The sequence below is a fragment of the Cottoperca gobio genome, chromosome 13, assembly GCF_900634415.1.
Source record: "Cottoperca gobio chromosome 13, fCotGob3.1, whole genome shotgun sequence".
NCBI lineage: Eukaryota > Metazoa > Chordata > Actinopteri > Perciformes > Bovichtidae > Cottoperca > Cottoperca gobio.
Window position 1 is genome coordinate 19,761,250 of NC_041367.1, and position 26,069 is coordinate 19,787,318.

The 26,069-nt window shown below is 41.2% G+C and overlaps 1 protein-coding gene across 1 annotated transcript in view; it reads left to right on the forward strand.

Moving 5' to 3' along the window:
• LOC115017699 (echinoderm microtubule-associated protein-like 2) overlaps positions 1–15,744 on the forward strand; it is a 28,523-nt gene extending 12,779 nt beyond the window's left edge. Inside the window, 19 exon segments of the mRNA XM_029446375.1 lie at positions 5,553–5,581; positions 6,193–6,322; positions 6,744–6,893; positions 8,361–8,430; positions 8,629–8,739; positions 8,877–8,972; positions 9,366–9,500; positions 10,258–10,357; positions 10,689–10,843; positions 11,102–11,227; positions 11,355–11,486; positions 11,591–11,658; positions 11,920–12,008; positions 12,096–12,193; positions 12,572–12,659; positions 12,772–12,867; positions 13,146–13,213; positions 13,215–13,277; positions 14,130–15,744. Coding sequence (XP_029302235.1) covers positions 5,553–5,581; positions 6,193–6,322; positions 6,744–6,893; positions 8,361–8,430; positions 8,629–8,739; positions 8,877–8,972; positions 9,366–9,500; positions 10,258–10,357; positions 10,689–10,843; positions 11,102–11,227; positions 11,355–11,486; positions 11,591–11,658; positions 11,920–12,008; positions 12,096–12,193; positions 12,572–12,659; positions 12,772–12,867; positions 13,146–13,213; positions 13,215–13,277; positions 14,130–14,252 — 1,927 coding nt within the window. The 3' untranslated portion in view covers positions 14,253–15,744.
• The last annotated feature ends 10,325 nt before the right edge of the window (positions 15,745–26,069 follow it).

Consider the following 26,069-nt stretch of genomic DNA (forward strand, 5'->3'; position numbering starts at 1 on the left):
AGGTTGCACAATGAATGCACAGTGTGGTTTGGTTTTTAAAATGGATTCACCCTTTGGTTAAATTTCAGTCTAAAAAAAAAAAGTCTGTAAAGTCGCTGTGGCTTCACGACAGCCTGAGGAAGTTGGGTTGTTTCATGTTGGCTCTGTTGTCACGCAACCTTGATGCAGTATGTTTCCCCGTCTGCAGCGGTGTGTGTGTGTGCGCGTATGTGGGGAGGGGCTGCAGTAACATGAGTACAACAGAAACAAGAGCTGGTTGTGTTAGTGGACCATGGATCAAACGACAAAAGGATAAAACACATGTTTATGTCATTTAGAAAATAATTGGTCATTGTGTAGTTCAAACAAGGAAAGTGAAACTTATCTTTCATTGAAAGAGCTCTCCGGTTCATATCCTCTGATCAAAAAGTCCTTTGTACTTTTAATGTGGTGTCTTTTTCTGAAGTGGACCTCTTTATTATGCACAGTTTTAAGTGTCATAATGGCTCTTTTGTCTTTGTACAAACATGTCACATTTCTGTCTGGTTATGAAACCACACACACACACACACACACACACACACACACACACACACACACACACACTGTAGGATGAGTAAATGTGAAGTGACAGACTAGTCCCACTGTAATCAGCAGTCAGTGAGGTGAATGTTCTGGAAGCTGAAAGGACGGAGCTCCTGCTTTTGTGTTACAAATTGAAGTTTAGAAGAAAATGAGAATATTACACGTTCATGTGGAACTCGCCGCTTCATCACACGCTCACGTTCTGTTTGCATGTGTTGCACATTTTTATTTTAAGGTTTTCCAAAGGGATTCTAATTAACGTTTTAATTTCTAAAACCTGTAAAGCAGCTTATAAGTGACAGTTTGTATATAACCTCCTGCAGGGTTGTGGCCACACACAGGAGGCTGATGCAGATGTGGGACGGATGTTACGATTACTGATTCTGCTCAGCTTGCAAAAACACTGATAACATTGATCGGACCGTCTGTTTAACGTGCAACATATTGACCGCATTACTGCAGAGAAGCATTTTGCACCACTAAAACCAGGTGTTGTCACAATAAACCAGTTTCACTATTTATGCCTTTTTTTAATTAAAGTTAAGTTAAGGATAATAACCCTTTTAAATTTAAGGGCATTCTGCAAAGATGAGCTTTTTTTCTAGGTTCTTGCAAACACAAGGAACAACTAAAAGATGATAAATGTCGTGTGTACAGGATAAACAACATAGTACAAATACAACATTTGACAGAAATTATGTTGTGTTGGAAAAAAAAAAAAAAAAAAGAAATAGAAAGTTTGGATGAATCCAGGAAAATGTCAATAAGGCTTCCCGGTGTCCAGCAGGACCAGGTCAGCAGGCGCTGTCACGATTCATGATCCTGACGTAAACTTTATCAGTGGCAACCTGCCACATGAGAGACAGACACTCCGGGGATGATACCCCGGATGGTGAGTTAGTAACATATATTTACATAAATGCATACAGATAGAGAGGGAGAAGAAGAGAGGGAGAAGAAGAGAGAGGGAGAGAAGGAAGAGAGCAGGGAGGTGTCCCCCGGCAGTCTAAGCCTATAGCAGCATAACTAGGGGCTGATCCAGGGCAAACCTGAGCCAGCCCTAACTATAAGCTTTATCAAAAAGGAAAGTCTTTAGCCTACTCTTAAATGTGGAGAGTGTGTCTGCCTCCCGAACACAAACTGGAAGCTGGTTCCACTGGAGAGGAGCTTGATAGCTGAAGGCTCTGGCTCCCATTGTACTCTTAGAGACTCTAGGAACCACAAGTAACCCTGCAGTCTGGGAGCGTAATGCTCTAGTTGGTTTATAAGGTACTATGAGATCTTTAAGATATGCTGGAGCCTGACCTTTAATTGATTTGTAAGTCAGGAGAAGGATTTTGAATTCTATTCTGTATTTTACCGGGAGCCAGTGCAGAGCAGCTAATACAGGAGTAATATGATCCCATTTCCTTGTTCTAGTCAATACACGTGCCGCTGCATTTTGGATCAACTGAAGAGTTGAAACCATGCACATTCTGATGAAGGAAAAGATCTGTATCATGTTGAAAAGGATAAGATCTTTTCTGTATGTCAAATCATATCTGTCTCTCCCTCACTCGCTCAGTGTCCCTCTCTTGTTTTGTCTGGTTCTTTTTCTTGGGTATTTTGTCTGATGTGTCTAATATGGAATTCAGTCTCTTTGTGTATTTCTTGTTGAGTGAAGATGATCAGATATGTTTGTGTCCATTAGCTAAACCACTGCAGTACTTCAGTCATAATGGACCAGGAAATGGATGCACACGTTCAGGGGTCAGTTAGACTGCAACATCCATCTTCTCTCTCTAATAAAACCACATGCATCACTGCAGTACTCTGATGATGAAGCACTTTACTTATAAGATACAATGATGAGGAATATATTGTAATCATACCATGTCATTTATTTAATTTTTTTATAAAAAGAGTTGCGCACACTTAGACAATATTCCATTGATGGTGTTTAGCAAGTAAAACATTGCAAACCAGCTAATGTATAAAATACGTTTTCAGTTGTCAAAATATGATGCAAGAAGAAGTATAACAATATGAAATGATGGTACAAACGTTAAATACATTTAAGATATGAAAACAAACAAGCTTTACGCACATGCAATATAACATCTGCATTACACCGTGGTCCTTTAATCCTTCTGCACCGTGTTATCAGCACCAAACAATCTGATCTCTTCAGTTCGGATTCAAGACGCCTGTCATATGTTCTCCTAAATCAGATGTTTTTGCAATGCGACCTCAGTGTGAATAGTCATATCAATTCATGCCACTTTTACATCGCTCAACATTCGTCACAACTTGTGGAGAAGCACTGACTGTAGTTAAAAGTGGCCCTTGACGCCTGTTTCAGTGAAGCCATTCACGTCACGATCCCACCAATCCTGACATCCACACACGCCTCCGTATAGAAGGAGCAGCCATTGTGCCACAAAGAATGTGTCTCTTTTTCTCCTTGTCCTCGTTATCGTCTGCTCACAAATCCACCGGCTTCCACCGCACTGTTGGTATTTTGCACATTCGGTTCAGTTCAGCGCCGTGACCAGTTCACAATCAGATATTTGCCACATTTAAAAAATATTGTGAGCAGCCAAACAGAAAAATAGTATCTGAGCAATACATCCGAAATAAGCACGAAGGCTTTCAGTGGGAATGTGGTCAAAGAAGTCAGAACTTCAAAAAGATCTTTGAGAAACGTTTTATCCAGAGGGCATCACATAGTCGTCAGTAGTTGCGCTGGTTATAATTTAGAATTGAGCACCAATTCCACACCTCAAACATAAATGAATCAGCCTTTAGTAATCGTGTGGCCTAGTTCTACCTATAACTTCTATCAGCTGAGCTACAGGAAGGATTCATGTCGACTTGGTCAGAGAAGCACTTTAATAACTGTTTCTATTTGTTGTTTGAAGGCTTTCACAGGGGACCCTGAAGGGTCTTAGGCTGCTCATTAGTTCCCTCTGGTTCTTACACAAAACAGTTGGGTTTTCAGAGCGCAGGCAGGCGGAACATGCCAACAATATACTGAGTGCTGCTTGTTAATGAGTCTGTTTGTGCATTCCCTCTCCATGGAAATCTTGTGACTGTGACTGCGACCGCATGAGTTTTAGATCCACAGTCCTGTCTGGCTGCCAATTACCCAGCATGCCCTGCACTAATAACTGTCTCTGAATCAATCTTGTGCGCTCATTGGCTAGAACTGGGCCACACCTCATCTTTGCCAGAACACACACACACACACACACACACACACACACACACACACACACACAGAGGCCTTTATGTGGTTACTTTAAAGAGTCGACACCCAGGCTGGTCATCTCCATCTGCCCAGAAACCGCCTGTTCACTCCGCAGTCTTTTAATCTTCTTCACAAGCTTTGTGTTGTGTTCAAACACGCACACACATGCGCTCTGATGTTTTATGATTAATAATTATTCTCTTTTCTCTTCACCTTTTTTTATGGACTTGTAAAACACATTGTGGCAAAACAACTTCATGAGGAAAAAGAACAACAACGTTACGAATACATTTCACACATGATGTGACCTGACAAGCTCAGAGAGACACTGACACGTCTCAGAGCTCTGTGTCTTTTCCCGGGTAACGCCCTGTTAAACAAATACAAACGCACGAGGTTCATCAGGTGCTTGAAGCTGTCCTGGTGAGTTTTCATGTTAACAAGCAAAGGTTATGGTTATATTCAGGATTATGAATGCATTTCCTTCCTTGTAAAACCTTTTGCAAATCCGATTATTTGACTATTTTAACAGGTCTTCTTCACTTGCTTAATTTCTTTGCTTGTTCGCGCCACCAACTGTCTGTGTGCTTCCACAGTTACTCATGAAAGTCATACAAATCGTCTCAGACTCTCCTGATGCTGAGCAGCAAGAGACACGCCCTCCATCTCCCTTATTTGACCATGCCTTACTTTTACTGCTGTTGCCATGGTGATATCTACCTGTCAGCTGAGGCAGCGCTTCAACATCCTGATAATCTGATTGGCTGACAGCATCCTGACAGGTTGAGTGGTCAGCGTGCACTGAAATGCTCAGCGAGCAGTTCTGATTGGCTGACAGACAGCTGATGCAGGAACAGCTGCGTCTGTAGCTCTGCTGCTGCAAACTGATGAGGCAGCTGCAGCTTTTTTGATTGACAGGTTTAATTATGGATTTTGGCAAAATGACTGACCCTGTCCTTTTAGATTTAAGTAGTTATCCAACGTGTTCATATAAGTACCTTCAGCTTCTCTTTGTGACATTTAGTAGAGATTCTCTGTCTCTTCACTTGCACCACATTCACTGTGTGTATAACCGTGTCACCATCCATGTGTGGCTACACAAATAATAAGGCTTCTCTGTTTACTTTGTATCTGCTGACTCGATCAAACACAGCCACATTAGTTATTTATTTTCCTCTATTCATCAAAGAAAAACGGAGCTTTGTCTTTAACTTTGTTTCCCAGGGTTTAGTTTGAACTTTCTTTTGTAGCCGGGGGCCAGAAATGAGCTGTAGGGCCCCTTTTTTTGAAAAGAACAAAAAAACGACACTACAAAGACTTTTTAGAAAGAATTGACATGCATCAAAATCGTGGTCTTGGAAAGAATATTTCCAAGCACCATGGACCTGCATCCTGCCCTCAGAGTCCATCACGTCAGAGTTGCAGGAGGATAAGAGCGGACTTCCAAGTCTCGGTTATATGATGCATGGCCTGCGTGCTTTGCTGAGTCTGTTCTTTGCAGCACTTCCAAAGATCAAACTGAGGGTTAGGGTTGCAGAATAAATAATTCAGAATCTTCTAGAAGCGCCTGATGTTATGGAACAAAGTCTCAGGAGCTTTGGAAAATACTTATTATATATGATGTGTATATTGTTGATGCACTTGCTGGTACTGCCATTATTTCCCCTTTATGGTTGACAGCCCGACCCTGAATCATCTTATGCTGCTCAACAATCTTTACTGCAAACATTTTATTGATTTATCTTTTTTTCTGTTTCAGCAAAACCAAAGAATGCACCTTCAATGCAGGTACGATGAGTTTTTACTCCACTGATGCTTTGTAAATGTGTGTGTGTGTGTGTGTGTGTGTGTGTGTGTGTGTGTGTGTGTGTGTGTGTGTGTGTGTGTGTGTGAGTGTCTACTTTAATACTGCATTTAATCATTATGTCTTACTTCCCATTACTGTCACACTTTAATCTGCTTTTAAGAGGATGAGCAGCCTCTGATGTGTGAAACTCAATTGGCCTTCAGGAGTCCTTGAAGTACTCTTAAAGGATTTAATATTTCTCATTAGAAATATTGAACATCCATTAGAAGTACTAAAGAGCTTCTACATCTGTAGTAAAAGAGCGTTCAGAAAGAGGAACTGAGAACCACAAAACAACTGAGGCACTGTTTGTATCTGCTCGTCTGATTTTGGAGAATCACGACAGGAAATCCTCCTTTTTCTAATGTCAGAACTCGACACAACAGGATTAGATCAAAGATGGAAGTGAGGTCTGAGTTTTAAATGGAGACTCATGAACTCACAAAAGGAGACTTGTGTACAGTCACCTCCCTGTCTCTTCTGCTCGTCACTGCAGCTTGCCTTTGTACCACTTAACTTCTGTCTCTTTTTTCTTCACTCTCTTTCCGTCCAGATGACGGCTACGTGAGAATGTTCCTCCGAGGTCGTCCCGTCACCATGCACGTCCCGGATCAGCAGAGGGAGAGCTACAGCCCGGACCACAAGGTGGCGCTACCTGACCGCAAGCTCAAACTGCAGTGGGTGTATCCTTCACACTGGGAGAGGGAATATGAGAAATAGACACAGAAATTGTTTCTTGGATGGATTATGAATGAATGAATGAATGAGAAGTTATTGAATTATTATCTGAGGTTGTCAAACTGGGAGTTCTGTGTTTTTCTAAATGTCAGACTTTGAAAACCTGGATGGATGGAGGATTAAAAACCCAAACAATTGACAGACTTTATTAATTTAACATAGTTGAGTATAAACTTTGGGTCGTACAACCTTTTAGATTCTCCATCATACATGTACGATCACCTGAAGTGAATATTCTTGCTTTCGTATTCTAGAAATCGGAATAAGCTGCACGGTAAACTTAATACTTTAAAATCTGAATATTAAATGTTCTCTTACGCTGGTCCAGCTTCACCCAAGTTGCTCCCTAACTTAAGAGTGGACCAGGTACGGCTACCGCGGACGTGACTGCCGCTCCAACCTCTACCTGCTGCCCACAGGAGAGATCGTCTACTTCAACGCCTCTGTGGTGGTGCTGTACAACACAGAGGAGCAGCAGCAGAGACACTACCTGGGTCACAACGACGATGTCAAATGGTGAGGAAACTGCAGGCTGATGAGAGCTGCCGTCCACTGGTCCGTGTAGAGCAGCTATTCTCAACCAATGGGCAGCCACACATTAATGGGCCTCAGAGCACCATCTAGTGGGCCGCAGAGGTACTGCTAAATGGTTGGATAAAAATGTTATTTAAATGTCTTTGTTATATAGAAAGCTACTGTTGTCATTGTTGTATCTGAATGTGCTCAATAATTCACATAAATAAGAAATGACTGATTGAAATGCATAATTTCAATGACCAGGCACGTTTGAATAATACCAAGACAAACACAACGCATCACCAGCTAGAGGGAAATGTGTTTTGACACGGTTAGCTAGCTAACGTCCCCTCAGATGCAGGGACACACTGTTTGGTTTTTGAAACAAAAGTTGTGTGGGAGACACCCCCGCCTCAGCAAAAGCTCCAAACTGCTGGTGAAGAAATGTCATTTGGTTTTATAATGGCGGGGAGTGATCGGTGAGGGTAAGCACAATACTTATTGTGGTCATTACAGCTGACAGAGGCATAAATATACATTTAATGTGTTTGTCGTGTTATATTTCTTTGGGAAGGTGGTCCTGGTGTTGTAACCATCAGAAGTGGGCCTTAAGTTACAACAGGTTGAGAGAGCATCATGCTGTCCCATTTCCTGAGTAACCTGGATTCCCCCATTTACTCTGGATCTTGTGTTCATGTAAACATGTCCCCTTTGATCAAAGGATGTGCTGAAAGATCTGCTCAAGTACTGAGTGCAGTTCACATGCACAATAATACACAGGGCACAGAAAGCAGCGGGAGTAGAGCGGACAACAGGATGTGGAAACTGGTTTAAACAGAGGAGTGACTTTTTAACAAGACATTAGCACTGTTGAAACATACATTCTTCATTCAATTATTCTCCATCCATCTACTTCTGTTAGTCAAACCTGAAACTCCAATACTTCAGTTCATCAGATGCTTTCTCATGAACTAAAGAGAGAAACGTTTCAAACGGCTCTGATTCTGTTTCTCTCCTCTTGTCCTGAATGAGCTCTGTGACTGGAGCCACAGGGATGTAAATAGACTGAATCCCCCCCCTGGGGCATGCTGGGAAATGTACTCTTCTCTACAGGGAAACAATCGTGTTGTCCTCTCCCACGCCGTCATCTGAAGTTCTACTCTTCTTACTGCTTTGAAAAGGATCCCGTGTTAACCCCTGTGGTTCTTATGGTGTTTTTATTTGTTTTGTTTTACAAACACAGAATTGTTGTATTGCAATAAATATTTCCTTATTTATAGAAGTCAGCTGTCAAAACAAAATGTCTGTCATGGAAACAGAAGTGATTGTAAATCCTGAAAGTGTTTCCTTTCATTGCATTTCAATCCGAATAACTGTTTGAATCTTCAGTTACATATTTCTCCATAAAAGCCTGAGGCGTTGTTAAACAATTTCAATAAAGTTATCATTTATATTTTCTCTTTCTAGCCTGAGTGTGCATCCTGACATGGTTACCATAGCAACAGGGCAAGTGGCTGGAAACTCTAAAGATGGAAAGGTACTGCGACCATCACGTGCATCCTGTTTTACTCACTGCTAACTTTAAAGCAGGTTTTAAGAAAGGCTAAGTGTTTTATATAAATACATTTGAATTGTAATGGTTAGAAATAGTAAAAACTATCTTTAAATTTGGTAGCAGATGTTTTTTTAAATATTTGTATCTAATCTGTCTGATTTCTGTCGCCTGTCTGTTCAGCTGCTGGCTCCTCATGTTCGTGTTTGGGACTCTGTGAGCCTCAACACGCTCCATGTGATCGGGATGGGAGTGTTCGACAGAGCGGTCACCTGTGTGGCTTTCTCCAAGTCGGTAAGCAGCCTCGCCTCCTGTCGAGTTTACTGAGGCTTTGATACTATGCAAAGTTCCATCAGGTGATTTACACATATTACAATATGTGTTACAGCCTTTTTGCTCTATGAAGATCTAACTGCTTGTCTTTCTCTCAGAACGGCGGCACCTTCCTCTGCGCTGTGGACGATGCCAACGATCACATCCTGTCGGTCTGGAACTGGCAGAAGGAGAAGCAACTGGCTGACGTCAAGGTACCCTGACCCTTGACCACGACCCACTTAAACAGCTGCATCATTATTGCTCTCCTGGTTTAGATCAACAAACATCACCACCCAAACAAGTGGGTGGTGATGGCCTAGTGGTCTGGTGGTACGCCTTCCAAACCAGTCATGAGTTCAATACCAGGGCTGCCACCATTGTGCCCCTGAGCAAGGCACTTAACCCTGAGTTCCTCCAGGGTGACTGTCCCTGTAGTTAGTTCACTGTAAGTCGCTCTGGATAAGAGCGTCTGCTGAATGACCTGTAATGTAATCATGGATTACCAGCAGGGACAAAGCGCTTGCAATGTTACAAATTCTTCTCAGAACACTGAATTAATCGGGTGGAGAAACATGTTTTCACCTTGATACGTCCTGTCTCCGCAGTGCTCCAATGACTCTGTACTTGCTGCTGTGTTTCATCCCATGGATGCCAACCTGGTTGTCACCTGTGGAAAGTCTCACATCAACTTCTGGACCATGGAGGGCAACACTCTTACCAAGAAGCAGGGCGTGTTTGAGGTACAGCCGTGATAACAACTGTCTCCGTCTCAAAGTCCGACCCACAAAAGATATTATGCTAATGATATTACAGTACAAACAACACCATTATCCTCATCCTTGCAGTATAAATGTTACCTTTTCAGCAAGAACACAGTAGGCAGAACAAGAAAAATATCTAACACTTTCAGACCGTAAGCTCCAGGTCCTGACCGACGAGGTGACGAGGCATTCCTCAAAACTTCAGGCAAGGAATATAAAGTCTGTCAGGGCTGTTGGTGTTTGCAAACACACATCAGACTGTACAATAATGAGCCTGATAAGAATAATAATATAAATGTTTTTAACTTTTCAAGCCATAAACTCAAAGAGCTTTCCAATGTGAGAACATGGAACATATTGGGGACAATCACAAGAGCTAAAGTACTTAAGATGGCGTTAGTGCTGATCTATGTGACTTGGACTGTTTTTGCAATGAGGCTAATTTGCATAGAAATGGGCCAATTTCGCGCCAGATTTATGCACTTTACCTCATAAATCTGTGCACAGAAGCACCAAGACGCCGTTTGCTTGGTAGTGCAGTTAGGGAGGGGGGGGACATTTCACTTTTTGCGGCTGCTTTGAGAATTACACGGTTCCTATTTGTCCGTTTTAGCGGCTGCAAAAGTAATCACTGTGTGAATTCACCCGTCTATTGTTGTTTCATTAGATACAGTTTACTAAAACAGATGCAGCAATATATGCAATAAATCCCCCTCCGCCCTCTCTCTCTCTTTAGAAACATGAGAAGCCAAAGTATGTGTTGTGTGTGGCGTTTGCTGAGAATGGAGACGCCATCACTGGAGACTCCAGTGGGAACATCTATGTCTGGGCCAAAGGTAGAGTCTAAATGAATCGCAATGATCACAACCTTTTGTGCAAGATATTTAGAGATTAAGTCCAAATCACTGAAGTCTGAACATGTTATTGCAACAGTGCTGCTTATGATTCACTGCTAAAACGTAGCCATAACAAATGTTGTGCTACCTACCTAAACAAAATGGTCATTTATTGCATTACTACTTTAAATCTCGGGTGGAAAAATGTTCCCTGTCCTCATCGTCCAGCGATGTTTTCATTGGTTTTTCCCACTTATTCAAAAGCCTGAAAATATAAATAGATCAGTGTCCTCTGTTTTGTTTCCATTTACCCGTTTGTTCTGATTGACAGGTGGTAGCCGCATCAGCCAGGTGGTGTCGGCGGCCCACGAGGGCGGGATCTTCTCCGTTTGTGTCCTGAAGGATGGCACGATGGTGTCTGGAGGAGGGAAAGACCGCAAGGTGGTGCTGTGGGGCCACGACTACAGAAAACAGGCGGAGATGGAGGTGAGGGAGCCGAAGTGTCCTGTGTATATCAAAGGGACAAAGACAGAATAATTTTGAGGAGACAATCAGTTTCCATTTAATATTTTGTGGGCCTTTTTTAAAGAAGGTATCCTGATGCATGATGTCATTTTCATGTCCTGTTTTCTTTGAGCTCTATCTTGATTGAGACGCTTTCAAAGGAACATGTGAGCTTTCTCTCCGTGTGTGTGTGTGTGTGTGTGTGTGTGTGTGTGTGTGTGTGTGTGTGTGTGTGTTCAGGTGGGAGAGGCGCTCGGGCCTGTACGGGCTCTGGCTGAAGGTAAACCTGGAGAGCTCTTCGTAGGAACCACCAAGAACGCCATCATCAGAGCCGCCTTCCCTGATACATTAACTCCTATTGTACAGGTACACACACTCGATTAGACCATGTGCATGTTCCTGTGATCATTTTGTTTGTAGTGGAAGGTGCTAACATAACTCTGTGCACGCAGCAGTCTCTGGTGTATTAAATAAGACTTGTAATGTGTTACAGGGTCACACAGATGAGCTGTGGGGTCTGGACATCCATCCCTCCATGGAGCAGTTTGTCACCTGCTCCCAGGACAAGCAGGTTCACCTCTGGGACACCAACTCCCATCAGCCCCTCTGGAGCAAGACCATCGAGGTGACTGACTTTAACCTTTAACATCAGGGTTTGAAGAACTAAAATATAATTTCTTCAATGATAAGGGTCATGAATTAAATAATTCATGCTCTCTTCTGCTCCAGGATCCAGGGAGGGCTGCAGGTTTCCATCCCAGCGGGGCTGTGGTGGCTGTGGGGACCATGACCGGAAGGTCGGACTCACAGTTACTATTCAGAAACACAATACTAACACTTCACAGCAGCATATCTAATCAACTAACCGAAGCATCAATGGGGGGTTTACAGATTCTCAATGTGTTCATACTGTGGAAACATGTTAGATTAACTTAGTGTTAAAACAATTAGTCAAATAATGTATATGTTGCTCAACAGAAAGTGTGTGTGTGTGTGTGTGTGTGTGTGTGTGTTGTGTGTGTGTGTGTGTGTGTGTGTGTGTGTGTGTTGTCTTGCAGGTGGTTGGTGCTGGACACCGACACCCAGGATCTTGTTTTTACGCATACAGACGGCAATGAGATAATTTCCAACATCAAGTACTCTCCAGGTAAAACATCCCCAACTGAGACTCAGATTTCAGTTCAGTATTAACTCTGCTAATGGCACCGTTAACACTGCCTTGTGCCTTTTTTAGATGGTAACTTCCTGGCTATTGCTTCCCATGACAACTTTGTTTACATCTATGCTGTGACGGAGAATGGCCAAAAGTACAGCCGTGTGGGCAAATGCACTGTAAGTCTACATTCCTCAGATAATCTCTCTCACAGATCATATCTCGGTTCTCTCAAAGCTTTACAACAAATAGTTAGAATGGAAAATAAAAATATTTACTTAAAGCGGTAGCAGCAGTTTTTGCACAACTCTATTACATAAAGGGAGTTGAAGATTTATTGTTTGTTTCTTGTTAAACTTAATTTTCACTTTAACTTGACGTATGGAAAAGTTTCCTTCCAGAATTGGACGAATAGCGAGACAACCTCTTCTTCCTCAGTTTTAACAAAACTAAAACACACTGAGACGTTTCAGGCACATGTTTGTGTTTGGTGTGAAAACTCTTCATGCTCTGTGTGATCTCTATTCAAGCAACATAAACTCTTCCTTTTCCTCCAGGGTCACTCCAGCTTCGTCACCCATCTGGACTGGTCTGCAGACAGCCAGTACCTCGTCACCAACTCAGGAGACTACGAGATCCTCTTCTGTAGGTCCTCCCTCTTGTCTCTGCTCACATACACTTTTTGATTCTGCTCAAATATGTCAACTCAAGTCACTCATGTTTCAAAGACAGACAACATGACCATTTATTTTTTCAGGGGAGGGATCCAGTAGTAAACATGTGACCAACATGGATACAGTGCGCAACCAGGAGTGGGCCACTTACACCTGCACTCTGGGCTTCAACACTTTTGGTAAGTCCATCTGTCTGTATGATTTGATCATCTGAAGCCTGCGAGCCCACCTGAGATCAACAAGCTGACTTTTCCCACAGTGTCAACGGGTGAATTATCAAACTCACGTAGTTTTATATACTCTGTATTTTAGTTGGCTTGTGCTCGGAGCATTTGGCAGTGAGAGCAAAAGTCTGAAAAATGTGAAAGCTGCACACGGGCAGTTCTGGCAACGAAAGTTTAAACTTAAAGCAATGCTTCTCACCGTTTCACTTATTCTCTCTCTCTGTCTCGCTCAGGAATTTGGCCAGATGGCGCTGACGGCACAGACATCAACGCTGTGTGCAGGTCACATGACGGATCCCTGCTTGGCCTCTGCCGATGACTTTGGCAAAGTGCACTTGTTCTCCTTCCCCTGCTCTCAACCAAGGGTCAGTCATGTTCCCTCAGTTACACACTGTGAGCACATCAGTGTCTGTGTTTGTATGCACACATTGCTTTTTCAGTAAAGTAATATTGACTTGAAGCTATCCAACAGTTTATCCCTTGACTGTTTGAAATGTGTTCTGCTATGCATAGACGTTGCACTTTTACACTTCCAGAGCCATACAGCTCTTCTGAGTGTTAATGAACACTGTGCAACACAATGAAAGCTCAGCAGAAATGACAAAATACTCAGCCACAAGGCTTTTAGTGTGGGAATCTTTTTAACAACTTCAGATTTTCACCCAAAGCCATTTTAACTGGAGCTGTAAACGTAATCGTCCGTTCAGACAAGCTGGCTGCCATTAGCACAGTAACTCAGACGTTGTAAAAGGTTTCAGCAAGTTGGTATTGTTTAAAATATTCTTGGAATGAAACCCGTTTTTTACACACATCTTGTCTCTTAATCTTTTTTTCACGGTCAGTGTTAAACAGCCTTGGGGCGGGACCACCCAAGGTTTCTCGTAAAATAAAGGTGAAGAGTTATGAGCTCTTTCATGGGAGAGGAATATTTCTGCTATGCAAAACTATTGTTATTCCAATTAATTCAAGAAAGAAATGTTAATCTACAGTCTTAAAATATTGGGTTACTGTTATAGACACAATTACAAATTGTTTTTAATTATTTGAAACTAGAGCAAAGTTAACAGTGAAGTTAAGAGTTCTCCTAAATGAGAACTACATTAAGTAGAGCAGCTTAACAGCGGACCCTGATGTTGTCGACTTCCCCATGTTGCATCTCACTAATGCATCACTTCCTGTGTTTCACATCCTCCCTGTTCCCCCACTAACATTTACAGGCTCCGAGCCATGAGTACGGTGGCCACAGCAGTCACGTGACCAACGTTGCCTTTCTGCACGACAACAGTCACCTGATCTCCACTGGTGGGAAAGACACCAGCATCCTGCAGTGGGTGGTCTAGGAAGTGCTTCTCACCCACATCTCTAATCCCCCACAGGCGTGGTTCAGCATCCTCTCGCTCTCTCATCTCTTCACTGTTTTACCCTCCTGCCACCAGGGGGCAGTATCTCCACTGTGCCTACTGGAAATTTAATAAAATAAAAACACACACACACACAACTTGACCCACAAATGTCACCCTGGATGAGATGATGAGTATCATTGTAATAAATGGAATATTATTTAGTGTCCTACTGTTTGTAATAGAATGTAGAGAAAATGACTTGTTGCCATGCAGGAAATGAATCCTAACTGTTCCCCAAAAAACTACTGCAACACCAACCGGCTGCAAGCTGCTGGTGGTGTCGACACAGTTAACCTGTGATTTAGCGTTAGTACTAACTGTGCCTAAACTGTATTTATCTTAGCCCCCTTTAATGGGAACTACACCTACTTTAAAGGACAACTGTTTTCAAGTTTTAGCTTGTTAATTGCAAATCATGTACACTTTACAGTTTTGACTATTTGACCAGGGTATTTATTTTTATTCTTTAAAGCATTGGTTTCCATAAAATTAATTTAGCACTAGATCAGCATCAAGAACAAGAATGTTCGATTGACAGAAAATATTGCGGAATCAATGTTTACTGTAATTAATGAAGTACCTAAAATGACTAAAACAGCTTGGTTTGTAATATACTGTGATGTAAAGTGTACAAGATTTGAAATAATAGGGTTAAAATTGCCCTTTAAGAATTCATGTAATGTCTGCACCCCAGGTGAGCGCAATAGATTCTTGTGAACATGCTTCTTTCCTGAAGACACAACTCGCAGAGATAGATCTTCAGACGTGTGAAGAACTTGCAGTGATGTAAACAGAATTTAACCTTGTCGTGTGTGATATTCTCAAGTCAATGTTCCTGTCCATTAACTTTTAGCTTTTAGCTAAAGATTGATGAATGTTTGGAAGAATTAACTGACCTCTCCTGGGGTAAAGGATGATTGTATTAGAATTCATAGGATGGGTGGTATCCCGCTTTTAAAATTCTTATAATAACCTCATTGCCTTGTTATCTAACACTGTTCCATCCCTCAGCCTCATATCCAAACAGTTTATGGTGCATATTGTAAGTATTACACATTACTATTGGAGATTGTAAAAGGTACGAAGTGGCTGTTTTGTCCCGAGCCTCTCACTATACCCCTCCTTTCTGATTGTACTACTACTGTAACTGTCACTAGATGGCGCTACAATACAAGATAATGAGCATGACCGACGCTGTCCTGTAGATGCTGTTATTGTTGCAAAGGTCTATAGAGTAAATTTATATATTATGCAGTATATCCGAGTGGCTGTGTTATTTTAATATTTAACTAACAATGATGAATGTTATTCTTGTGGCATTTATAGCGATTGACAGAAGGGTAGTAATAGGTAATGTGCTGTTGAAGTGAGCTTGAGCTGTGCTTTGCCTTCTGTTTTGTTAATAAAGTTTTTACCCAAGTACTACAGAGTAGAGGCTCTTAGTCTTCCTTTAAGTTGACAGGAAAGAGGAAGAAGAGATGACCTCAACAGACCAACCGACCTGGTTTAGAAATGATTCATGATAATAATCCTGATTTATTCTAATCTTTGTCTCATTGTATCCAACAGATCCCGTTGAGCTCAATTCATATAACGGCTGAAAATGAAATTGTATTAATTTCAATATTTTAGTGGTAAAATAAAAGTAAAAACTGAGTTTATGATGAACTGAGGGGAGCATGTTGTGGTGACAGTTCTTTGATTTATTGAAGGTCAACGTGTGTTGACCCATAAGAAAGTGGCTGTGGTAGAGCTCAGTGCACCTATACTCATTTGTGTGCACCAGTTCCTTCAAAAGATAATTACATTTTTGCAAGTAAAGCACTTCCAGTTGTCTTACATGCACAAAGTAGACTACTCTCTGAACTTTTATAGAAGAGGCAGATACATCAACGTCTCAGCAGCCTATAGACCAAAATGCATTAAACATGTTTGTTACGACCCGGCTCGGCAAGGGAAAAGGAGTAACATAAAACCAGATGGTCATGGTTTCAATAAGATACGTTTATTAATATAGCTGGACAATTGGCAAACAATTGCTTTTAGACAGACAAATGGAACAAAAGGAGGGCTCTTACACCAGAGCAATGAGGCGTCAAAGCCAAACTAACAGAACAATAAACCCCAACCTAAACAATTCTAAACAAAACTTGGGGTGAAAGTCATAAACAGCACTGAAGCACCTAGCAATTCCAACACATTGGATACAGAGCAGTAACTTAACTGATGACATTAAGATACAACCGAATCTAGGATCCACACACACGAGTACAATGCATATGGCTGACAACACCAGCAGCAGCCCCGACTGTAGCGCTGGCCAGGCACTTGTAGTCACCGGTCTCTCCAGTGCGCCTCGGATTGGAGAGCCGGAACAGGTGCACACCTATCACGGCCGGTCTTCGCCAAGGTGGGAGGAGAGGACCTGCGTGCTGCCAATCAGGGGCCGGGGATCACACTTCTAATCTGCATACCTAATAGGGAAACAAGGTGCAGACATCCACATAATAACCCCCACAGATACCTAACGCAGACGGCATTGGCCGTGGCCATAACAATGTTGCATTTAGAGCTAAAACTCAAACCGCATTCTCTTTATCGGTTTCTGTACCCACAGATGTAGTTCAGTGCTGTAGGTCGTGGTTAGGTAAACCTCCATTTGTGAAACTCTGGTGAGATGGTTGAGGTCAGGAAAGGTTGCAAGGCCTCAAGTCTCACGAGAGTTAAGGTAAAGTCTTTTATCTTGAAAAGTGAAATAGTAAAATGAAAGTGTCACTGGGTGAAAGGTCATGATGAAAGGAAAACCATTTTGAAGTAAATGTTACTGAAATGGAATAAAACTCCAATAAACATCAAATACACGTGTCATACAAGCAAATTATTTATAATTTATTATTATTGATTTTTTAAATGATTGGTTCTTTTGTGTGTTTTGTATATGATTATTTATTTCATGTCATCTTATCTAATTGATATTGTCCATATTAGAACTCCATGGGTACAGCTTTTCCATTTCCTTCGGTATTTTCAGCCAGAATAATTTAACTTGCTACTTGGAATAAACAAGAATTTGCCTCGGTGAGCTTTGCAGGACGTAATGACAACATGAACATTACTTTCATGACTTCCCGTACAGCGCAAAGGAAGAACGTGAGATATACGACACCCTAAACTTTAATAAACATCAACCTTTAGGAAGTGGGGGACACAGAGGACAAGGAGGAAAATGGAAGCAGTGCTAGAGCTTCCTAGGAGAACACTAAACCTTTTCAAAGAAGATAATTATAGTTTGTCCTATATCTCTCCTACAGGGCAGGGTCATGCACCGTGCAAGAAGTAACTGGGAATTATGGGGTGAGTAGCTGACTGGATACCCACTTTGCACTCTTCCCCACACTACAATTATCCCACCTGAGAAAGCATTAACTGTATGTTTACTCATTGGGTTCCGTGTTGACTAGTGAGGCTGACACAGCGTCTTTCACCAAGGTCCTTCTTCCAACTCTGGTATCTGTAAATAAACCTCCAGGTACGAAACATCCAAGTTGTTGAATTAAAGCCATGACTTTATCACGAGTAGGGCTGCACAATACATCGTTTTTGATCGTCATCGCAATATCAACTTGTGTGATAAAAACATTGCAAAAGACGACAATATTGCACTTGGGGATTTTTTGAGTTGGTTAGAAGTCAGAAGAAAAGTGCACTTTAAATGTATATTATTATTATTATTATTATTATTATTATTATTACTATTATTATTTTTTGTAATGGTGCCTTTTGTGTTTAGTTAAATGTTTAAATTGTTAAAAAAAATGGAAATGATTGGAAATGATTTTGCTTTACTGAAAGCAGCAGAAAGACAGAACTGAGTTCACTTTAATATTTGTTTGTCCTAATCAAGAACAATATTTCATATTTTAATGTTTTCAGCGTTAAACACTTACATCTGCCCAAGTCCTATCACGTTGTCCTCCTTGATTAAGACCCCTTCACTTTTTTTGTCATGTTTGTCATGACAACATGTGTCATGTTCAAGATTAAATTAAGTTCTGGAGCTTTAGGTTCTATTTATCTTCTGTGCCATTTTGGAAGAACACCAAACAACACTAATTAGAAGTTTTACTTTTACAGACAGACATCGCAAATGTGCAAGTATTCCAAATCATTAGATGCTCCCAGTGCAAACAGGACTTCAGCCAAGAATGCCTTATGTAAACTATTCACTCATCAATACCCCATAATGACAATCATCCCCATGTTGAAAGGATTTTAGAAATGTTTTCAAATTTATTAGAAAGAAAAAACTAAACTAGAGGTCATCTTACAATGGGATCACACAAGCCGCAACACCAAATCGGGGTGCAGTGGGGGGTGCAATGGCATGGCGAGTAATGTGACATCAGCCTCAAAACGGTGGCGAGTGCCTGCGTACGTCTCCACTTGCACACACAGAGGGATGTGGAGAAGAGAGGATGAGCGTAGTCAGACAAAGGAGATAAATCAAATCAAATAAATGCCATTCCTGATTCCCGAGGTCCCGGATCATGTCCCAGCAGGATCCAGCACAAATGAAGCCCTGCCTATAAGGAACACGATAATGTTTAAATGGCATTCAACTTTGGGCAACGGGACCAAGAGAGAAGACTTCAAGCATAGGTGAAAAGTAACTAAGTACATTTACTCAAGTACAGTACAATTTTCAGGAAGGCTACTTGTATAATTATTATTTCATAACTTGTAAAATGATTTATTATTTATTTTGAGACATAATATGTGGCAGAAAGCTAAGCCAGGGTAGTTTTCTGGACACATTCTGGCCCTTTAGGTCGGACTGTTGTGTTGAAAAGCAGGGATATTGACAGCAAACTGGCCGTTTCAAAAACCAACGAAGAAGGAGATACATGTTAGTGAGGACGGATTGCAATTTATTGCCTTTTTGCAACAATTTTCACATTTGCATCGAATAACAGGAATATTCTAGAAGCACTTCTAGTGCAGGGACACAGAAAGGCTTAGACAAATGGTGGCCTTACTCCGTGACTCACACATGTGGACTTAACACAAAGGCTGAATGTGAGGGCTGACACTTTAGTGTTGCCCTTTGAAAAACAATGTGCAGCAACACCAGAGACAACAAACTATCAAAGCAAAGACACCCACAGACAGCTAGTCGGTTAGAATGGAACCAGAATGTCACCGTTTCTCAATCCACGGCTGACTCCAGGTCCTTCTGTGCGTCAGTGAAAGCAGCATGCGTTTCCTCTGAGGACGGGTTAGCATCAGTGCAGAAGCAGGTTCCATGTCTTGCTTAAGATCACTTTGGTTTGGGGGTTACAGCTCCACCTCATCTCAACAACAACAAGCTTTGTTTTTTTCAGCGCAAAACCAATTCACTCTGCACCAGCAACACATTCCACAGACTCCTCGGCTTTCATACAAATGATCATCCATGGGAGATTTATTGCAAACAAATGTTTATCCACATTCCCCTCAGAAACCAAATAGCTAAACTACTGGACACAAACATGTCATCGAGAACATTCTCTGGGCTTGCATCCACTCATGATGCACTCTCAGACAATCAGATACAACATGAGTTTATATAGTTTGATGGTATTCTTTTAGAAAATATACAGACAAGAGCTTATTACAATTTGTGATCCGAACGTTTTATTTTCCCCAGAAGACGACTGAGACCAACTGAATAATTGGCCTCCGCTGACAGTTTGAAGCAAAACGATAGTGGGCTCTGCTCGTCCGTCACCCAGCAGGGGGTGATACCACAACATGCAGGTTTTGATCATAAACTACACCAAATTACTTTTCATTGGTATTTTGAAGTAAATAGCCTATATCTTGATGAAAGAGAGAATGTTTAACATCTTTGCTTGATAACATCCCTAAACAATTCAATAATTATCAAAATGGTTGATTGATTTTTTGTCAATTCACTTTTTAAGAGTTGTTGACAAAGTTTTCAGCCATTAGAGGCTGGAGCCGCGTGACGGCTACTTCCTATTTTGACAGTATCGTATTGTAGATGGTGATAATATTGTTTGGTGGTTGCAATTTAGCTGTAGATGAAAAAACAATCTGTGTTTTGTACCAAACACTGAAGAAAGGAACTTAACAGTGAAGTGAATTTAATGCAAATCAGTAAGGATGTGGGCCGTAATTTATTGATTTTTATTGAGTGAGCGCGTTCTGCTCTGGTTGCCATTTTCAGGAAGATGGAGTAGGTTTCATATTAGAGGAGATTAATGCAGTCATACTGTAAGTTTCCCTCAGCTGGGACCAACAGAGGAACAATATATATGGCATACAGCAGCTCAGTGGAGGGGATCCCCTTCTAAAGTATTGATCAACACAAATTGTGAGATGAATAAATGTCAGTCTTGCCACTTTAAAATGATCAATTCTTATAATAAAAGGGCTTTTTGTCATTTATATTGTATTGCGTTGTTGAAGCTTTCCCATTTTGTATAAGAAAAAAAATGTAGGGGTGACATAAAACATGTAAAACTGACGAAAGATTTGCAGATTTGTTGTTTTTTCTGATGGGCGACGAGTCGTGAGAACAGAAAACAGTCCACGTTGTTCTCAGAGACACTTAATCAAATAACACTGGATGGAATATTCTGACAGTCTGGGGTCTCAACCACAAAATGGACAACCCTGAGGCGGATACACACACACACACACACACACGCGCACACACACACACACACACACACACACACACACACACACACACACACACACTCACACACATACACACACACACACACGCGCACGCACACACACACACACACACACACACACACACACACACACACACATGCGCACACACACACACACACACACACACACACACACACACACACACACACACACACACACACTCACACACACACACACACACACACTGCGCACACACACACACACACACACACACACACACACACACACCCACACACACACACACACACACACACACACACACACACACACACATTATTATTCTGGTAACACTAAAACTCCACATGCTGAAAATGTTTCCTACTGTGGAGGTAACAACATGTTTCACTTTAAGAAGACTAATCACACAACCACACAGTCCACAAATACACTGAACTACAAATTGTTAATTATTTAGGTGACACTTCAACCTGCTATGATTCTGTTGAGAGAACTCAGCCATGACCAAAATTGGCCGAGGAAATGTCGATCAACCCAAAACATAGCTCTCCATGTTTGTATGAGATTTTTCCTTTTGTCCAAACATGAACACCAACATTAAAAGGTGGAGTTTTCCGACCACTAGTGGCGCTGTTTTGATGGATTTTCTACCAACATGCACAGGAGAAGCCACGAGCCCAGAGGTGACAAGAGACTTATGTTCTGCAGAGGAACGACAGAGAACTGAACTGAAAAATGACCAAGAAGATGGCATCAAGTGTGGATGAAATTGACACAGCTATACAGGTTTTAAGGCATCTTACAGAGAGAAAAGCTGCATATTCTTTCCATTTTCCCCGACCACAGGTTTTATACCCAAATACTGATTGGTTAGGGGAAACAAAACAAAATAGGTAACAAACTAAGACAAGGCTGTTTTGGGTACATGGATTTTTTATTAAAAAGCTGAGCAGTTCTCTCAGTAAACACAAATGTGTGAGTGCGTAGAAGCTTTCTTCTCTTTGTGCCTACAGGGAAAAAAACTGATGGAGAAAGTATTTGTTTTGGTTTACTCACGTGAGACATGATATACATGAAATAAGTGTTTTATGTGTATATAATGCTGTTTTTCTTTTGGTACACATTCTTCTATTCCCACCATGTTCACTTCCTATTCAGATACCACAGCCTCCTCCACAGCTCTGCAGATAAACTGTGACATGTACATTTTGTACTTTTAAAGCTTCTTTCTTCATGTTCTAATTTTATCCCTGTTGATAACACAAGCTGCCTGATGTGTATTCCTTTAAAGGTCATAACGAGGAATGATATTTTGCATCAACAAACGAGATAACATTGCATGATTCTGATATACAGTTCTCTTTTGTACTAACAGTACTCGGTGTTGTTATTGTCTCTTTTGTTCCGTGTTTAATTCATATGAATCTGCATTTAGTAAAATAACATTCCACTCATGGTTTTAGTTAACAAAATACATTCATGTTTAATATACACAATACAAAGAATCAAAGGAGCGCCGATGTAAGAACCTGAATTTGCCATTTATTCTCAAAAACTTGCATGTACCAAATCTCATATCCCGTTCACACACAGATCTTCTGCATCACACAACAATTAATCATCTGTGCATCTGTTACAGTTTAGCTAATACACCACAGCGTCTGCCAAGATGTTGTGTTCGGTATAATGAAAACATCAATTAATATTCCAGACACAGTTTCATAACAATATCAGGCACAGAATGAGAGAGACAGAGTGAAAGAAAGAAAGTGAAAACCTGAGTTACTGTGATACACTTAACTGTAGTGAGTTTACTTAAAGTTGTGTGAAATTGAAAACATTATTTTTTACTGTATTAAAAGTTGGCTTTAATGTATTGAAGCCATACTTTGTATGTACATGTTGAGTACTTTGACTATCAACAAAATACATAATCATTTAAAAAATAGAGTATGTAGCGTATATTTCATGGAGGATGTCCTGTTGGTTCAGCAAGTGCCCCAAAACCATGTGCTTATGTTCAAATGACAAAGTCCACAGGCAGAACAGGTCAAAGTGGAGGGATGGGTGAACAAACACCTGACTTTTACACGACAGACCGCTGTTTGTTTCCCTCTGACTGTCAAAGTTGGTTGACCTTACCCGAGTGGTTATTATTGTAACCATGATGACAAAGGTCCATATAACCTTAACAGAGTAATAATTATGAAAAACAAAAAACAAAACCAAGTCTTTTTTGTTGCTAAATCTACAGACATCCTGAACTAAATTAAGTGAAGCCTTCAGGAGCAAACTGCAGAAAATGCACAGTAGAATCTCACAGCACTATCACCTCATTATTCTGACCTGAGAGATGAGGCATCGCAAAAAGCTCAGTGAGATAAGAAGCAGATTTGGTAACATAGAGGTTGTAAGTCTCCGTCTCGTGTAGGAGCTTTTGGTATATGATAGTTTTTTCTGTACTGTTTTAAGAACAAGCTTTAACATTGTGGGAACGCATGGTCAAATACTGAGGTTAAGTTAAAGGGTAGAAGTTGCAGTGTTAGCAAACTAGTCACGAGAAAGAGTTCCTTTCACTCTGAAATGTTCACAGCATTACTTGATAGAAAGAACATGAACAGTAGGCTTTTCTGTGTGAAAAGGTCTGAGACGGAGACGGAGCAGAACAAGCAAAAGATGGAGAAAGAACGGGATACTAAGTGAGAAAGAGGCAGGGGAGGAGAGGAGGAGCTCAGGGAGAAGGTCAAGAATGCAGATTGTGTCCAACAGTCTATTCTCCGCACCACCAGGGTGTCTGAGCCGCTGCCGACGGCCTGTTGAGCAACGTGTTGATGTATGGGGCGTTGCTGAATAACAGCGGTTTGTCTGCTGGTTGTCCTGCAGTGTGGAAAAAACCCGCATGAGAATCGTTTTTATGTACAGTAGGTTTCCATTGGCTGCTGTTACACAAGCACAAGAGAGCAAAAGAGCACTGGTCCTCCAGCGTAACTGCTATGTAAGCATCCGCGCAGCTGTAGAAATAGATGCAGGTGCAGATCACATTTGCAAGATTTCAACTTAGGGCATTGAAACTATTTTATGTTTTTTTGATTGAAGAATCGCTCGCAAAACACGCAGAAAAAAAATAACTTTCCCATTTCTCAAAGCACAGGTGCCTTCAAATATTCAGCTGAATTCAGCTGCACAACCCGTGTTTCTCAACATAATGCAATACGTTAGTCCTCTAATGACTTCCGGCAGGTCAGACCTCCTTGAACTTGAGCAGTGTGAACCTAAACAAGCCAAACGCAAAACATAAAACAAAGTAAACTTCTCCAGTAAACTGTTTGCACACACACAGCTTTACAGTGTCACAGAGAGCTACACTCACAACTGTGGCACTGATTTAAACAAGACTAAGAGACTGCAGTCATGTGAGGCTGTACTTAGACACAGTGGTACTTAGTACCATTGGATACAAAGTAAAACCTTGACCGGCTGTTTTCACTAGATGGAAAGGCAGGGGATCACCAACGTCATTAGGATACATCCTCTGAGGACCGTGAATGTCTGCATGGCAATCCCTGCAACATATGTTGAGATACTTCAGTTATTTTAGCGACTGAGCGACCACTTAACTGACTGTATGGTATATGCAGTACATAAAATGGGTTAATGATAAATGATCTAAATACCTGCAAGTGTTAGTGTATTTTGTCCAAGGCTGCAAATGACTGTGCTGCATATCAGTATTGTTCCAAAGTAGTAATACAACAGCGTAGTAATACGACAGAGTAGTGATACGACAGCGTAGTGATACGACAGAGTAGTAATACGACAGAGTAGTGATACGACAGAGTAGTGATACGACAGCGTAGTGATACGACAGCGTAGTGATACGACAGAGTAGTGATACGACAGAGTAGTGATACGACAGCGTAAGTGATACGACAGAGTAGTGATACGACAGCGTAGTGATACGACAGCGTAGTGATACGACAGAGTAGTGATACGACAGAGTAGTGATACGACAGCGTAGTGATACGACAGCGTAGTGATACGACAGAGTAGTGATACGACAGAGTAGTGATACGACAGCGTAAGTGATACGACAGAGTAGTGATACGACAGAGTAGTGATACGACAGCGTAGTGATACGACAGCGTAAGTGATACGACAGAGTAGTGATACGACAGCGTAGTGATACGACAGCGTAGTGATACGACAGCGTAGTGATACGACAGAGTAGTGATACGACAGAGTAGTGATACGACAGAGTAGTGATACGACAGCGTAGAAATACGACAGAGTAGTGATACGACAGAGTAGTGATACGACAGAGCAGTAATACGACAGAGTAGTAATACTTGAAATACAAGTAAAAGTCTTGAATTCAAAATTTTACTTAAGTGAAAGTACAAAAGCATTAACATCAAAATGTACCAAACGTAGAATTATTGATGATTAATGTGTTCATCACTTTAATGTTGCAGCTTGAAACAGTGGAGCCTTTTCTTTTTACTATATATACTGTATACTGCAGGCTGGCTTGTGAATTTCACCAAGGGATCAATAAAGTTTCATCTTAACTCATAAAAATACATGATAATAGTTTGTATTATTAATCTGAATTTTCTCTTCAAAGTAACTAAAGTTATCAAATTAATGTAGTGGAGTAAAAAGTACAATATGTGCCTATAAAGTAGCAGGAAATGGAAATACTTAAAATGTACTTAAGTACAGAAGTGAAGTAAATGTACTTCGTACTGTCCACAACTTCTCCCGGTCTACCTGGTCGTCCTGTGAAAGTCTTATCAACGTGTAAAGAGATGAAGCCTTTGAAGTGTTTCATCTCTGCATGGTGCTGATCCTGTGCTTCACATTAGCCAGGATCCACTCAGTGTTGGGTCGACTCCACCTGTCCCAGCACAGTTGGCAGAGGGTGATGGGTGTGGATACATGTTTACAGACGCATGCTGAAGTGAGCACATTGTTTATTACAATGTCACATATACTGCATGAAGAAAGTGTAGATAGACTGCAGAACAACATATTCAAAAGATTAATACGATG